Here is a 16,539-nt window from a genome sequence, read left to right on the forward strand (position 1 = left end):
GCTACATTGGCCCTCTTGCAAGGGGAGATGCGCAGCAGCCATGAAAGACAGCGCCTTCTTTTTGTAGAGGAGACACAGACGACACAGCCCAGGTCACCAAGGGAGGGGATGGGCCTTTATTGCTGCAGCTGCTCCCTTCCACTCACCTGTGAGGTGAGGCAGAGGTGCTGGTGACATGGGAGTGAGTTGGGGGTCCCTAGGGATCTACTACTTATTTCCCTTTGCAGTGCCTGCCATGTAGCACCACTCAATGGCCCTTGAATTAAATTTTATTGAGCTGGACTTCTAGGAGGAAGGAAGACGCCCTGAGTCAGGCAGAGGAGCACACATGAGGACATCATGCCTGTGTCACTTGGCTTTAACAACGGTTGGAGAGAGGGGTCTGGGTGAAACCACATGGTCTGTTCAGCCCAGTTAACAGCTATTCCCTCAAGGCTGAGTGGAAGCAAACCAGAAAAGCAAACAGGTTTCTCTGGAAAGATCTGTCAGAATTCCAGAGAGGTGGGGAACCAGAGCATCTAATAATAAGAGGGTACTTCAAAAGATTCGTGGAAAAATGAAATTAAGATATAAGTTTAGAGGTGGGCATTTGGTGCAGCAATAAAGTGGCCCTTGGGGCACCCGCATCCCACACTGGAGTGCCTGAGTTCACATCCAGGTTCCACCTCCAATTCTAGCTTCCTGCTAATGTGCACCTTGGGTCAAGGTAGCTTAAGTACTTGGGCCCCTGCCACCCCAGATTGAGTTTTAGGCTCCTGGTTTCAGCCTCGCCCAGCTCTAGCTCTTGCAGACATCTGGGGAGTGAACAGCACCTGGAAGATCTCTATCTCTGTTGTTCTCTCTGTCTCTCTGCCTTTCAAAGTAATCAAAACAAGTGCATTTAAAAGCCTTTTAAAAGATGTATCCTGGTGCAAAAAAAAAAAAAAAATGTTGAAATCCATGTGTGGTTTTCGTGGTACACACCTTGCGTGAACACTTTGAAGACTGCTGGTTGTGCCCACATACCTGGGCACCTGTCGGCCGCTATCTCCACTCCTCTGAGTGCTCATGATAGTCAACACTTACCCGGACTTGTTCACACTTTGGTCTTGCCGCTGCCCCATGAGGAGTTCCTGCTATTAACCATTCCCATTTTACAGACCAGGCAAGGTCATAGAGAGGTTAACCAGCACACATTCACCACGTGGCAGAGCCAGGGTATTTTTGATTCTAAGCCCCCTTCTTTTCTTGACATTGGAACAAGGAGGCCCAACTCGTCAGTGACAGCAAATTGCAGGGTTGTGTGGTTTTTTTTAAGTCTTATTTATTTGAAAGGCAGAGTTACACAGAGAGAAGGAGAGACAGAGAGAGTTCTTCCATCTGCTGGTTCACTCCCCAAATGGCCAAAACACTTCGGCCCAATCACTTCAGCCATTCTCTGCTGCTTTCCTAGGTGCATTAGCAGGGAGCTGGATCAGAAGTGGAACAGCTGGGACTTGAACCAGGGCCGATATGGGATGCTGGCACTGCAGACAGTGGCTTAACCCACTGAGCCACAGCACCAGCCCCCAAATTGCAGCTTTAATTAGCTAGCACCCATCAAAAAACAGATCTTAGCACTTGTCATATGTAAGGCACAGGGCCACAGGGGACACAAAGCCTGGTGCCAGAGAGACGCTCTTGACCTTTCTGGAGCCCTGGAAAACCATGAGGGCAAATATAATAAAGTTGCATGAGAAGACTGTAGGAAAATACAGAAATATGCACAGTGTATGCAAGATCTATGGGAAATGAAAAATAATGGGCGAATTATGATCAGAAAAGTTACCACCACCATACATTACTATGTATACATCCTTCATCTCATTTGGTTCCTGCAAAAGCCCTTTATGAAGTTAATGTTTAAGGGAAAAAGAAGAAGAAGGAAAAAAAAAACAGGCAAGATTCAAGGAAGACAAGTGCTGTGGGCAGGGTCACACGCCAGTAAACAGCACAACCAGCGCCTGGACCTGCTTCCTGTCTCCAGTTGTTTGCTGTGTGCACTGAAAGATTATTGTTGATGCCTGCCAACAAGAGATGGCCATGGGGCATGCAGAGATTTTGTTGAGACAAAAGGCTTCTGGGGATCTGAAAATACCAGAAGCATTGAGCAGACCAAGGCTTCCTAGAGAAAGCTAGGCTGGGGTGGACCATAAGAAGTCTGTTGCAATACCCAAATCCTTAAGGCTGGATAATATGTAAAGAAAAGAAGCTTATTTGGCTCACAGTTTTGGAGTCTGGAAGTCCAAGATCAGATGAAGTCATCAACTGGGCCTCCAGTGAGAACCCAATGTCAATGGCATGACAGTGGCGGGAGTGCGTCTGGGAAAGAGAGATCACAGTGTGAGACAGGAACCCGGGGAGCTGGCTCTTTGAATAAACCCCCTACAAGAGACCAGCACTAATCCTTTTGAGGGCAGTACTCCTTGTCACCTGTTACCTCCCATTAGGCCCCACTTCTCCAAGGTTCCATCACCTCTCACATCACCACACTGGGGACCACACTTCCAGCACATGAACCCCTGGGGGACACACTCACACTACATCCAAACCCTGGCCGAAGCCATGGTGCTGAAGCTTCAGCCTTCCTCTGTTGCCTCAGCCAGCGCTCACCAGCAAGGATGTGGGGTTAGGCCCTGCAGAGGCAGAGACCTGAAAGGCTTAGACCCTGCCATCAGCAGTGTCACGGGCCGTGAGAAAGTGGTGCGCGCCGAGGGCTGGATCCCGAGCCTGGGGCGGCAGGGAGGGATTTGGAGAGGAGGTAGCATTTGACCAGGTTCTTGGAGTTTGCCGGGCAGAGAAGGCTGTGTCTCATACCAAGGGCAGAGGCGATTCCGACCCATGGGCATTCTCTTGTGAAGTCTTTGCTGAGCCCCCCCCGCCCCACCAACACCAGAGAGGGCCCTTGCCCAGTACAACCTCACCACGTCCCTGTGGCTCTGTGTGCAGGGGGGCCAGACGGCACTGATGCTGGGAGTCAGCCACGACCGGGAGGACATGGTGCAAGCGCTCCTGAGCTGCCAGGCAGACGTCAACCTGCAAGACCACGAGGGATCCTCAGCCCTCATGCTGGCCTGTCACCATGGCAACGCCGACCTGGTGCGGCTGCTCCTGGCACACCCGGCCTGCGACAGCAATCTGACTGACAAGGTGAGACTTGCAGGCCTTTTACAAAGCAGGGGCTAAACTTCCAGTCCTGAAAGTGCTTTGCCAGCCACAGGGCATTAGCAATAAAACCAACCTCATCAGGCTGCTGCGGGATTTAAGTGAGATGATGCATGGTAGGTGCTTGGTGGCTGAGAGCTAGGGAACCCCCAACCCCAGCCTTTCACAATAAGGTCCTGGGGGACCCTGAACCCCCTCTTGTCGTGGCAGTAACAGCACGTGGGCTTCGTGGCAGCAGCTTAGATGAGCGAGCTAGGCCGGCCACTGGGAACCTGGGGATCTCGATGAAGGAGCCCAGCTTCCAGAGGCTTCTTTCTGGTCATGACCTGCTGCACGGAGGGGCCCAGGTATTCAGACCAGCCAGCGTGGAGTTGCCAGACCCAAGCCCCTCCAATCAACTGCGTGGGAGGCAACGGCGGTGATGACACTGATGACAACGATAGTGATAACTGACTGCTCTGTGCCAGGTGCTGCAGCAAGCATTAACGATGGAACATCGCATTTACACCCCTCTGCCACCTCGAGGGGCTCACTCTACTGCTGTTGCATTTTGCTCCAGGGAACACAGACACTTTTTTTTTTTAAAGATTTATTTTACTTATTTGACAGAGTTACAGAGACGTAGGCACAGAGAGAGAAGAGAGGTCTTCCATCCACTGGTTCACTCCCCAAATGGCGGCAATGACCAGAGCTGAGTTGATCAAAAGCCACGAGCGAAGAGCTTCTTCCGGGTCTCCCACGTGGGTGCAGGGACTTGGGCCATCTTCTACTGTTCTCCCAGGCCATAGCAGAGAGTTGGATCAGAAGTGGAGCAGCCGGGACTCGAACCGGCGCCCATATGGGATGCCAGAGCTGCAGGCTGGGCCTTTAAACTGCTGCACCACAGCGCCGGCCCCGCACAAGTGCTTAATAGTTAGGCTGCAAACCCACAGTCACACAGCTGGTGGAGCCCAGCCCGGTTAAACCCCCAAGCCCTTACTTACTGTGACTGCTCCATCATCCGCATTGTTGTCACGAGGCTGAAGCCATGCCTCTGCCTCCCTGCCGAGCCCCCTCCCCCGCCGCACCCGGCAGAGGACTCAACAGTGCCGTGAGCCAACCCCTGCCCTTCAGAGGCCAGTCGGTCAGCAAGTACTCCTGGTCCTGGTCACTACTGCAGGAGGTAATTTTCCTGGAAGACTTGGGAATTAACTTTCCATGCATTCCTTGTAATCCCAGTAACTCAGGTAGGTAGGGGTTGTGCCTGCGTTGTTTTCACTGATAAAGAACCAGAAGTCAACAGCAGGGGTAGTTCGAGCTTTCCCTTGGAAGATGAGAGAATTCTCGTCCTGCAATCAGTTTGCCTGCGCTGCTTCCACAGAGCCAACAAAGCCTTTGAGGTTCAGAAGGCAAAGCAAGGAACCCAGCCAGCCAGTTCTCCGGGCTGCAGGAGTGAGGAGGACTTGGAGGGGGAGAGGGAGGAGTGCCCGCCAGGCCCCGGGGGCCCTCAAAGCACCTGTTCAGTTGTCAACTTCCTGATGGCCTCCATTATGCCTTGTCTCTTGCCTGCCACAAAGCAGGTTCATAAGTTTCTGTCATATTGAAAGACACTGCCCCACACCTCAACACATGCACACGCACAGGCACGCACGCACACACTGGCTGCCTGAGCCGCACACGCACGCACGCACACACTGGCTGCCTGAGCCTGCCCTCTCTTCCTGTCGCAGTCAGGGTCACCTTCCCCAGGCCTGCCTCCCATAGGAGCCGCTGGCCGTGGGCTGTCCCCAGGACTCTGGCAAGGCATTCGCAGGACCCTGCCCCGCCCCAGTGGTCCCTCAGCCCTTACCCATCAAGCCCATTCATCCTCCTATAGCAAATGTAAAAATATTCACACTAAGCTAAGTGAGGGTCACAGAGAGCCACGGTCAGGCTTTACCTCCAAACAGGTTGCCCAGAAAAGTGGTCTCAGATCTCTGGATGCGGGTGTAGCTCACGGGCAAGTGACTGAGGCTGCGTCATGGAGCTCATCGTCCACGTGGCACCAGCCTGTCCCTCCAGCTGGCCAGGGCCCTTGGACAGGAGCCCCTTCTGGCGCAGCTTCTTTAGACAGGACTGTCAACTTCCTGCACGTGCAAAAGTGTGGCTGAGCAAGGTAGGCTCGCCACTCAGTGTGCACAAATGCTACCTGCGACAGGGACTTTTGGGAAGAGAAAGGTTTAATGGTGTGAGGCATTAGCAAGGGTGCCAGGTGGTTACAGCCCAACTCTGTCCTGGTGGTGACGCTGTTCTGAAGGCTTGGTGCTTGGTGTAGCAGTTAAAATGCCTTGGCCTACATTGGAGTGCCCAGGTGAGTCCCAGCTCCAGCACCTGGTTCTAGCTTCCTGCTAATGTAGTCCCTGGGAGTCAGTGGATGATGGCTCAAGTGGTTGGGTTCCTGCCATTCACTTAAGAGACCTGGATTGAGTTTCTGGCTCCAGGTTTCAGCCCCAGCAAGGGCCTGTGGCAGGCATTTGGGAAGAGAACTAGTGAATGGGAGATCTCTCTCTTTCTGCCTCAAATAAAGAAATCAATTTTAGCCAGTGCCGTGGCTCAATAGGCTAATCCTCCACCTTGTGGCACCGGCACACTGGGTTCTAGTCCTGGTCGGGGCGCCGGATTCTGTCCCTGGTTGCCCCTCTTCCAGGCCAGCTCTCTGCTATGTCCTGGGAGTGCAGTGGAGGATGGCCCAAGTGCTTGGGCCCTGTACCCGCATGGGAGACCAGGAGAAGCACCTGGCTCCTGCCTTTGGATCAGTGCGATGCGCCGGCCGCGGCGGCCATTGGAGGGTGAACCAATGGCAAAAGGAAGACCTTTCTCTCTGTCTCTCACTGTCCACTCTGCCTGTTAAAAAAAAAGAAAGAAAGAAAGAAATCAATTTTAAAAAAAATAAAGCTTGTTGAAAAAATTTAAAAACCTTAGAGAGTGATTTAGTAATCTGACTTTTTTTTGCTAGATCCTATTGAGTTTTGTTTCTTTTTTTTTTTTAAGATTTACTTTATTTATTTGAAAGGCAGAGTTACAGAGAGAGAGGGAAGAAGAAAGAGAGATCCTCCATCCACTAGTTTACTCTCCAAATGGCCACAATAACTGGGTCTGGGCCAGGACGAAGCCAGGAGCCAGAAGCTTCTTCCAGGTCTCGCACATAGGTGCAAGGGCCCAAGCACTTGGGCCATCCTCCACAGCTTTCCCAGGTGCTTCAGCAAGGAACCAGATTGGAAGTGGAGCAGCCAGGACTGGCCAATGCCCATATGGGTTGTGGGTGCTGCAGGTGTCAGCCCAACTCACCACACCACAGAGCTGGCTGTTAGATCCTATTGTTGAAGAACAGAACATGAGGGGCCGGCACTGTGGCATAGCAGTTAAGCCACTGCCTGCAGGGCTGGCATCCTATTTGGGCACCACTTCCAGTCGTGGCTGCTCCACTTCCTATCCAGCTCTCTGCTATGGCCTGGGACAGCAGCAGAAGATGGCCAAGATCCACATGAAAGACCAGGAAACGGCTCCTGGCTCCTGGCTTTGGATCAGCCCAGCAATGGCGGTTGCAGCCAGCTGGGGACTGAACCAGTGGATGGAAGACCTCTTTCTCTCTCTGCCTTTGCCCCTCTGTAACTCAGCCTTTCAAATCAATTAATCAATCAAAAAAAAAAAAAAAAAAAAAAGGACATGGGAGGGGGAGGTTCCTTTGGGGGAGACTCCCAGATCCAAATCAGAGTTTCTGCGTTCAAGTTCCTGCTCCGCTCCTGATTCTAGCTTCTTGCCTCGGGAGGCAACAAGTGAAGACTCAGGTGGTTGGGTCCCTTGCACTCATGTGAGAGACGCAGATGGAGTTCCTGGCTCCTAGTTTTGTCCTGGCCCAGCCCTAGCTATTGCAGGCGTTTGGAGAATGAACTGGCAAATAAAAGATATCTCTTTTTCTTTCTGTCTTTCAAATAAATATTTTTTAAATGGGGATAGGTGAGGCAGGTGTTGCGTGACTGGTGAAGCTGCCACTGTGATGCCAGCATCCCATATGGACTCTGGTTTAAGTCTTCCTGGCTGCTCCACTTTTGATCCAGCTCCCTGCTAATATACCCGGGAAAGCAACAGAAGATGGCCCTTGGGCCCCTGCACCCAGTGAGAGACCCAGAAGAAGCTTCTGGTTCCTGGCTCTGTCCTGGCCCAGTCCCAGTTGTTGTGGCCATTTGGAGAGTGAACCAGTGGATGGAGTATCTTTCTCTCTCTCTCTCTTCTCTCTCTGTCTCTCTCTCTTTCCTTCTCTAACTGCACCTTTCAAATAAACAAACTTTTGAAAATGGGGATTGGTTTTGGGAAAGAAATGGGAAACACAACAGGAGACTTTAAAATTTTGCAAGTCAAGAGGGTATCTATTGGGGGGTAGGAACTTGTCTTCAAAAGCACTATAACATCGAGTACCAGGTGCTAGAAACGTGCATGTTCCTCCTGCTGTGAGCCCATGTCCAGGAGTCAGCCCTTGGGAAATAATTAAAAATGGAAAAATAAGTTTTGCTTGTTTATACTAGTGGGAACTTGAAAACAACCTGAGTCTCCCACAGAAGGAGAAAATGGATAGCAAATTATAGGATATTATGCAGTCAAAAAATTCATGTATCTTGATGACTATATAAGAACAGGGAAAAATCTTGTGGCGTACCATGGTAAGTTTAAAATAAAAGCAGATATTCAAAATTGATGTACATTATCATTCCTCTATTTAAAAACCAATAACAAATTTGCATAGAGCAGACTGGGGAGACGTTCAGGTAGGTCTGTGGAATGGAACAGGAAGAGTGATTGTTCCTCTGGTTCTCAATTTTTAAAAAAAAGCATGGCTGTTTTCCGTTAGCATTAGTGCAGTCCTCACAGTGAGTGGGGAAGGGGCCAGTTCTCCTGACTCTCATCCCACCTGAACCTCCTTCTCTCCTGGGGTCTGTGGATCCTAGGAAGAGACCCCAGCCACCTGTCAGACCCCCGACTCCCAAGCGTCCATTCCGTCTGGGCTGGGCGGCAGAGAGGATAACGTGGCTTTCTCTTTTCTTTCTCCCCTGTAGGCTGGCCGCACAGCTTTGTCCATCGCTCTGAACTCCCCCGCCCTTGTGGAAATGGCAGGGCTTCTGCGGGCCCACGCGGAGCAGGGCAGGTCCCTGGGGCTGTAAGGGCTGCCACAGAAGCAGCGAGGAGAACAAAAGCTCCTTCTCTGGACTCCTCCCTCGCCCTTGGAGAGAGCAGGGGTCAGAGCCAGAGGGCTGCCCCTCCAGAGAACAACTATGTCAAATATGCACATACATTCCTCTTGTATATTCTGCTCATTAGGATGCTTTGTAGTCTTTGCCTCAGGCCAAGCCCCAAAACTGCTCGGGCTCCAGAGCAGGGTGCAAAGTGCACGGGAGTGTGGGGTGTGCATTGGTGTTGTCCAAACATCCAAAACATCTTCCGCCTTGAACTCCTCCTGACTCTCCCTTCTGTAGCATCGTGTAGCAAGCAGGCAGGCAGGCAGGCTGGCACAGTCGCACATTAGAAAAGCAATACTTTTTACACAGAGTTTGAAAGTGCACCGTCTTTTTTTTTTTTTTTTTTTTTTTTGCAAGTATACCCAACTCTGTCCCACTGAATATGCACGCCTGGTGAGGAGGGGCAGCCACTCTGGCTGGCGTCCCCTGGTGGACCCGGGGACAGTCTCCGCATAGAGGGGAGCTTGCTTTGGAGGGGCTTCACAGAATCTTAAGTTCCTAAATCTTCCAACAAGGTGGGGAGAAGCACATCGGCACCGATGCCAACCACACAGTCTTGACTATTTCTGAGCCATCCAGTGGCTCCAGTTCGCTCCTGGGAAATGTGACTTAGGAAATCCAGGCCGAGTCCGGTAACATCAGCTCTTCTGAGCCTGGGAAAGGAACAGACAAATCAGAATGAGCTTCCTCCCGGGAATGGGTTGCTGTCATCTGCACGTCACCACCTCCCCTCCATAGCCGTGGCCGTGGCCTCATGGTAATGCCTGGTGCTTCCCTGCATAGCCCTGTGAGCAAGCAGCTGCTGGGCTGCCCCAGGAGCGTGAGAGCAGGGCAGGGCCCTCCCAGACTGACAGTGCCCACCACCAGACAGCTCTTCCCTAAGGTGCCGTATTCCCTGAGGCCATGCAGGCATGGTTCATGTACCATAGCTCGCATCCGTGAGTGTGTACTTCCTTAAAATCTCTTATGCAAAAAATGCCCTTGGGAGGAGGCACAGCACAGTTGGTGAGCCTCACATGTTGGCGGGGATGCTGGTTTGCCTGGTGCTGTTGATGCTTCACAAAGCCTCCTTGGGCTCCAGTTTCATCATCTCTGAAAACAGAAATCATCATCCAACCCGCATCCTGGGGGGTGCCATGCAAGAAACAGCTGGTGGAAGTTTTGGAATCCAATTTATAACCCATAAAGGCTGTCTACAGGAATGGAGCCGCACACTGCTTTTGCTGCCGTGATTCCTAAGAGCAGCTCCAGGGCTCGGGCTGGAACACTGGCCGACTGACGTGTGTTGATGCTGCTCAGAGGCGGAGAGACCGGAGCACAGAGTGAGCTAAAACGTGCTTTCAAAACACATTGCCAGAGCAAAACCTCCATTAATCCCCAGTCTAGCTCCGCGCTTTGCAAACGCTGATGTGCATACAAATCCCCTGGGAGCTGGTCAGCCTGCAGGAGGGTGGGGCAAGCCCTGAGGCTCTGCCCCTCTGCCCCTCTGCCCCTCTGCCCGGTTGCCAGGGGCTGCTGCTGCTGCTACCGGGCTCCAGCCGCACCTCGGCTGACTAGGCTGCGGCCTCACCTTGTTGATGGTGTATTAAAATGCTGCCTCTCCATCTTCTGTCTTGAAGTTTCTTTGCATTTCTCTGCTCTTGGTTCTGGAAATCAGCAATGTGGGTTTTCTTATCCTGTTTTTACAGTTGGCAGAGGGTGGGGGGAGGTCCTGTGTTGCTGGCTTAGGATCTGTTTCCACATCTCACATGAGGGTGACAATTTTCATCGGGCCACTTAACAAATCTCAGTTGACTCCAGTTATTAAAAATAGTTTTTACTGGAGAAGACAAACTAGTTAGCTTGAAGTTTGAAGACAGCTACTCATCATTACCAAAAAGTCTTTCCAATCTGAGACTCTTACTTTGTTCCCTCTAGGCTTGGGTTTTGAATGTGGTTGCATAATCTCCTCCCTCCTTACCATTGCATTGCACTGAAACACCTGAGCCCTCAATGTGGCAACAGGAGTAGGCGGCACCTGTCTCCCTCTCACTGACCCTCTGCTGCAGAATTCACTCAGCAGGTGTCTATCAAAATAGCAAGGTGCCTGATGCCGGTCCCAGCATTGGCTTTTTTTTCTTAATTTATTTTTCTATTAAAGATAGTTACATAGAGAAAAATCTTCCATCTACTAGTTCACTCCCCAAATGGCCACAACAGCTGGGGCTGGGCCAGGCCAAAGGCAGGAGCCAGAAGCTTCTTCCAGGTCTCCCACATAGATGCAGGGGCCCAAGCACTTGGGTCATCCTCCACTGCTTTCCTGGGTGCATTAGCAGGGAGATGGATTGGAAGTGGTTCAGCCAGGAGTTGAACCAGAGTCAATATGGGATGCTGGCGCTGCAGACAGTGACTTAACTCACTGAGCCACAGCGCCAGGACATTAGCAGGGAGTTAGACCAGAAGTGGGGCAGTCAGGACAACTGTCACTTATATGGGATGCTGGTGCCTGCAGGTGGTGACTACGTGCCACACCACAATGCCAGCCCAAGCAGCAGCTTTTAAAGAGCATCAATTTTCCTGTAGAAAATTGTTTCCCAGGACTTTAAGGAAAAACTTGAAGAGAATAGAAACATAAGAAACAACTCTTCTGATTTACTTTTTCGAAAGGGCACCCAAGCAGACCAGTGCTGTGGCATAGCAGGTAAAGCTGCCGCCAGCAGTGCCAGCGTCCCACATTCGCACTGGTTCATGTCCTGGCTGCTCCACTTCCTATCCAGCTCCCTGCTAATGTGCCTGAGTCCTTGGGCCCTTGCCACCCAGGTGGGAGACCCAGAAGACGCTCCTGGCTCCTGGCTTCAGTCCATTGCAGTGAAACAGCGGATGGAAGATCTGTAGCTCCTCTTTCTGTGTATCTCTGCCTTTCAAATAAATTTTAAAAAAAGGTGCTCCATTTTTTTTTTTCAACAAATCTGTGGATTGTCTATTCAGGCTCCTGGGCTCCAGAGTTCTTGGTTTGTGAAGGAGACAGACTATGGCTAATAATAAATACATAACAAATAAATGATGAAAGTCTGTGCTGTGGAGTCTGATTGGGCCAGAGAGAGTCAGGAAGGCCTCATAGAAGAGGCAGCTTTTGAGTTAAACTATTAGGATGTGTAGTTTGCCAGAGCATTCTAGATAGAAAGCAGGTGCAAAGACGTGACATGGAGAAAGGAATGGGCTGTCAGGCAAGGAGAGAACTTCAGAATGACTGCAGTTTCGGTAGCATGGGAGAAATGCTGGGAGAGCAGATTCGAGAGGGAGGTTGGGAGATCTGTCTCACTTGTGTGTTTATGTTGTCACTTGAGGTGCCTGTCTCCCAGGCCCTTAGAGAATCCAAAGCTTTCTTCAGAAAAAATGCACATCTGTGCAAAATTTGCCAACTTCAGGGATTCAGAAAACTGCATTTAAGAGAGTGGGTGTTTAGCCTAGTGGTTAAAATGCCTACATCCCATTTGCAAGTACCTAGATTCTATTCCCAACTCTGACTGCAGACTCCAGCTTCCTACCAGTGTAGACTGTCAGATGCAGGGGTGATGACCCAAGTGACTGGATTCCTACTGGTCTGATTGAATTCCCAGCACCCAGCTTCAGCCTTGGCCCAGCCTCAACCATTGTTGGCATTTGAGAATGAACCAGCAGATAGGATCTATGTGTGCGTGTCTTTCTGTCTGTCTGACTCTCTCTAAAAAACAAACAAAAAAATCTTCAGTGGGCAGTGAGGAGCCACTGAAAAAATTCTATGCAGTTTAGCCAACTGATCAGATTCACTCTTTGGGATGATCCCGGGGAGTTAGAAGCAAGTGATCTGTCAGTGAGGAGGTTCTCGAGAGATTCTGAGTACATAACAGTAATGGTAAGGATGAGAAGTGGAGCCTTGGGCAGGCACTGTGGCTTAGCAAGTAAAGCCGCCACCTGCAGTGCCAGCATCCCATATAGGCGCCGGTTCGAGTCCTGGACGCTCCTCTCTCTGCTCTCATCTGTTCTCTCTATCTCTGCTCTCATCTGTTCTCTCTATCTGCCCACCCTTTCAACCTGCGTTGACCTTTACTCCTGCAAATTCTGCTCTGTCTTGTGCTGCCCTCAACCACGTGACTTTGCTCTCTTCTCACGCCCTAACCCTAAGGAGCCCCTGCTACTGTCTGAAGCTCTTCATTCAGATTTGTCAAAAAAAGCCAGTGTTCCTGCCAGATTTCCACACTGGGCCATTTCAAAGGCACCGATTCACTTAAGGACTGGCTGCCTCGAGATACGGAGCCTGTATCCGGGAATCTTCCAGGCAACACAAGGCTATGCTTTCTGCAGGGCTGCTGGCTGCGGGACTCCACCGTGAGCACTGCACAGGGCCTGATCTCACGAGGAGGATCCCTTACCCCAACCACGGAAAGGCTGCTCCTTCTAAAGGCCTTCCCAAGCTTCTCCCACCCTGACCTCAGCTACCCAGAGCACCAGACCCTTAAAACTGCCACGGACTGCCAAGTGCATCTGGGGCCTCCCATGGTAATGAGAACCAGACATGCAATGGCTGACGTGATTGAGATGATGATATCTTGCTCATGTGTCCATTCACAGCAGATAGAATGACTTTATGGTGTAGTGGATCTCAGTACCTGTGACTTGCTATTTCATCATCCCAAGGGCATGGGCCTCATCTTCATGGATCAAGGTCAGTCGCTACCAAGTTCAAGCCAGTGGGAAGGGGGAATGCATTACACTTCCCTTTAAATGCAGGACCCAGAGTTGGCATCCATCATTTCACACACACACTTCACTAACCAGAACTTACACAGCCCCATCAAGCTGCCAGGGGAGCTAGAAGGTGAAATGTGTGTTCTGGGTGCCCAGCTAAAAGTTGGGAATTCTATTACTAATGTAAAAGCAATGAATGGTTATCAGAGAACAACGGCATCCTATATGGCGCCAGTTGTTAGCAAAATTTTGCCCTTATCTGTGGTGCCATCTATGCCCCGGAAGCCATCTTAGGTTCTGGCCCCATTGCCACCTTGCACAGTAAGCTTCCTGTCCTAAGCCCCATGGCCCAACCACCGGTGTCAGCTCCACCCCCACCCTACTGGGATTCACTGCTCCTATTTCCCCGCCCTCCCTCCCCACCCAGCCGGCAAAGGTTTAACAGGACCTGCTTCCTGCACACGTGCTCTCTGTTTCCACATCTCTCTTCACCCTCTCTCTCTCTCTTGATCTTTCTCTCTGGACCTCTCTTCCTCTCTTCTTTGCCCCTTCCCTCTGACCTGTCGGGTTTCCCCCATCAATATACTCTGAAAGGCAAGGCTACCACAAAACACACCAAACACCGGAGTAAGGGAAAAGGTTTATTGTCAGGTGGGGGAAACCGGACGAACAGCCTCCCTGGGCAGAGAGAGAACAGCAGCCCGTACTGGGAGAACAGGTCTTATGTAGCTTTGCAGAGGTAAGGAAGTGGGAGCAGCAAATCCCATTAGGGTGTGGGAGGAGCTGACCCTTGTGATTGGGCCATTTGGTCACCTGTCTTCTGGTAAGCCAGGCTGGGCTTAGAATGTAGCTTAGTGTACAAAATGGTGAGGGGGCCAGAGTCTAAGATGTCGCCACAGATCAGGCCGTACCATTTTACTAACAACCCTTTTCCTTACTCCGGTGTTTGGTGTGTTTTATGGCGGCCTTATACCAATTCAAGTCCCAGTTGCTCCACTTCCGATCCAGCTTCCTGCTAATGCACCTGGGAGACCAGCAGAGGATGGCCCAAGTTCTTGGGCCCCTGCACCCATGTGAGAAACCCAGAAGAAGCTCCTGGCTCCTGGTCTTCGGCCTGACCCAACCCCAGCCATTGTGGCCATTTGGAGAATAAACCAGGGGCTAATGCAAGATCTCTTTCTGTCTGACTCTGCTTCTCTGTCTGTAACTCAGCCTTTCAAATAAATAAAATAAACTTTTTAAACTATTTTATTCATTTGAAAGAGAATGACAAAGAGAGGAAGAGACAGAGAAACCTTCCATCTGCTGGTTCACTCCCCAACTGGTCAAAACAATCAGTTCTGATCTGGGTTCTGCCACCTGGAACTCCCATGTAGGTGGGAGGGGCCCAAATGCTAGGGCCATGCTCTACTGCCTTCCCAGGTACATGAGCAGGGAGCTGGATCTGAAATAGAGCCCTGGGCCTAGAACCGGAGCTCAGGTAAGGGATGTTGGCCTCACAAGTGGAAGTCTAACCTGATACACCACAACACTGGGCCTCTTTTAAGAGTTTAATTAGCAAAAATCAGATTGCATAGTGCTTAGCCCCTGTTAGTAAAATGGCACAGTCTTATCTGTGGCACCATCTATGCCCTGGATGCCATCCTAGGCTCTAATCCCCACCACCATTGCTGGAAGCCAGGTGACCAGATGGCCCACCACCAGTGTCAGCTCCACCCCCATCCTAATGGGATTTGCTGCTCCTATTTCCCTGCCCATCCCCCACCCCACAAAGGTTTAATAGGACCTGTTCCCAAACGCGTGTTCTCTCGCTTATACTCTCTCTCTTACTCTCTCACCCTCCCCCCCCCAGCCCATCAGGCTCCCCCACCTGACAATAAACCTTTCCTCTAACTCCGGTGTTTGTTGTGTTTTGTGGCGGCCTTATAGCCCCTATGGCAAAGCTCAATGAACAGTAGACAGCTCCCTTCTTCCATAGACCTGGCCCGATACAAACAGCAGCTTGCCTTTGGTGAGTGTTCGGAACTGCCCAGACATAAGTCTGTATATTGAAGCACAGAGAGTTAAGTGACTCATCCAGGGCTGCACAGCCTTGAAGCAGCAGATCTAGGAAGTAAGCCAGGAGATCAGGCTCTGTGACATCACTCCACCGCCTCTTGCTCCCTTGCCAGTGACGCAGGCTGGGGGAGGGGCGCTTGGACCCAGTTGAGAGGACAGAGCTGCTTTAGGGCCCAGATTATGTCAGCGCTGAGCTGTGGGTCCTGCAGGGTGGCCCCAGGACAGAGGGGACAAACAGGCAGAGTGGGTGGGACTGGACCCGTGGAGGTGGCAGTGTGCCATGTGCTCTGCACTCCTGGGGAAGAAGGGACTTCTGTCCCGGGCACAGGTGATCTGAACCCCACACTGGCTTAATCGCCCACCGCCAAAGAGGGAGTCCCCACAGTCCAAATCAATGCCTTCACCCCCTCTCCATGCAGGGGAGAGGTGGCCCAGGGAGCCCCCTGGCATTTGAGAAGGTCCCATCGGACTTCCTCTCTGACCCCTCCTCGAAAGAGCTCCTGAGTCTTGGCTTTGAAGTAAATGGAACCCTTCTTCCTTGGATGGTGGTCGGGACTACACATTTTCCAACCCTCCGGTTGCCAGGGAAGTGAGAAATTGCCGCTCTCTTCCTCAGAAAACAGAATATGAGCAAAAACTGTCTGCTGACCACCTCCCCGACGATGATCACAGGGATGGGATCCAGGCCGGAAGCAGAGTGAAGCCTGGGCCCGGACTCTGCTCCACCTGCCTGCAGAGAAGCTGCAAGGGGTGTGTTTCCGTCCTCTGTCGGCTCAGCAGGGCAGTCAGCCCCACGGGGGAACTTGGCTCTGCCTGTGACCAGCGACCCGATGCGTCTGCGCGCGAAGTTCCAATGGCCACTGTGCAAATCTTAGCACGCGCTTCCTTTAAGCTTTGATCCGTGATCAGGTGGATCCCTGTTTCTGGTATACTTTTCTTCCAGCTGGTTCCCGGCCTGGAAATGAGAAAAGTGGTGTCGGGCATTGCCTCCTTTCCTCACCTACCCCTGGCTTTGAGAACGAGGCCCAGCCTGATCCAGCAGGAAGAGAGGAGGGCTGCAGACTGTGTACATCCAGGGCTTGCAGGGGCTGCTGGACTGAGCCAGGTCATGATATGAGAGTTTAGAGTGGGTGGACACAGCAAGCGGAACATTTCTGAGGCAAGGCGATCAGAGTTTTAAGAAATAAACTGGTGCTATTAAGGAGTTTAGCTGCTGATATTCACTTCAGTGTATTTTTTTTTTTAATTTGATAGGTAGAGTTATAGACAGTGAGAGACAGAGAGAAAGGTCTTCCTTCCATTGGTTCACTCCCCAAATGGCCACTACAACCGGAGAGCTATG

The 16,539-nt window shown here is 51.4% G+C and overlaps 1 protein-coding gene across 2 annotated transcripts in view; it reads left to right on the forward strand.

Moving 5' to 3' along the window:
* KANK4 (KN motif and ankyrin repeat domains 4) overlaps positions 1–10,036 on the forward strand; it is an 85,679-nt gene extending 75,643 nt beyond the window's left edge. For both annotated transcript variants that reach the window (XM_008265153.4, XM_051857690.2), the window contains exons 9-10: positions 2,968–3,168; positions 8,253–10,036. In XM_008265153.4, coding sequence (XP_008263375.3) covers positions 2,968–3,168; positions 8,253–8,357 — 306 coding nt within the window. In that variant the 3' untranslated portion in view covers positions 8,358–10,036. The remainder of the gene's footprint in view (positions 1–2,967; positions 3,169–8,252) is intronic.
* Positions 10,037–16,539: the final 6,503 nt, after the last annotated feature.

The sequence above is a fragment of the Oryctolagus cuniculus genome, chromosome 7, assembly GCF_964237555.1.
Source record: "Oryctolagus cuniculus chromosome 7, mOryCun1.1, whole genome shotgun sequence".
In the NCBI taxonomy this organism is placed as follows: Eukaryota; Metazoa; Chordata; class Mammalia; order Lagomorpha; family Leporidae; genus Oryctolagus; species Oryctolagus cuniculus.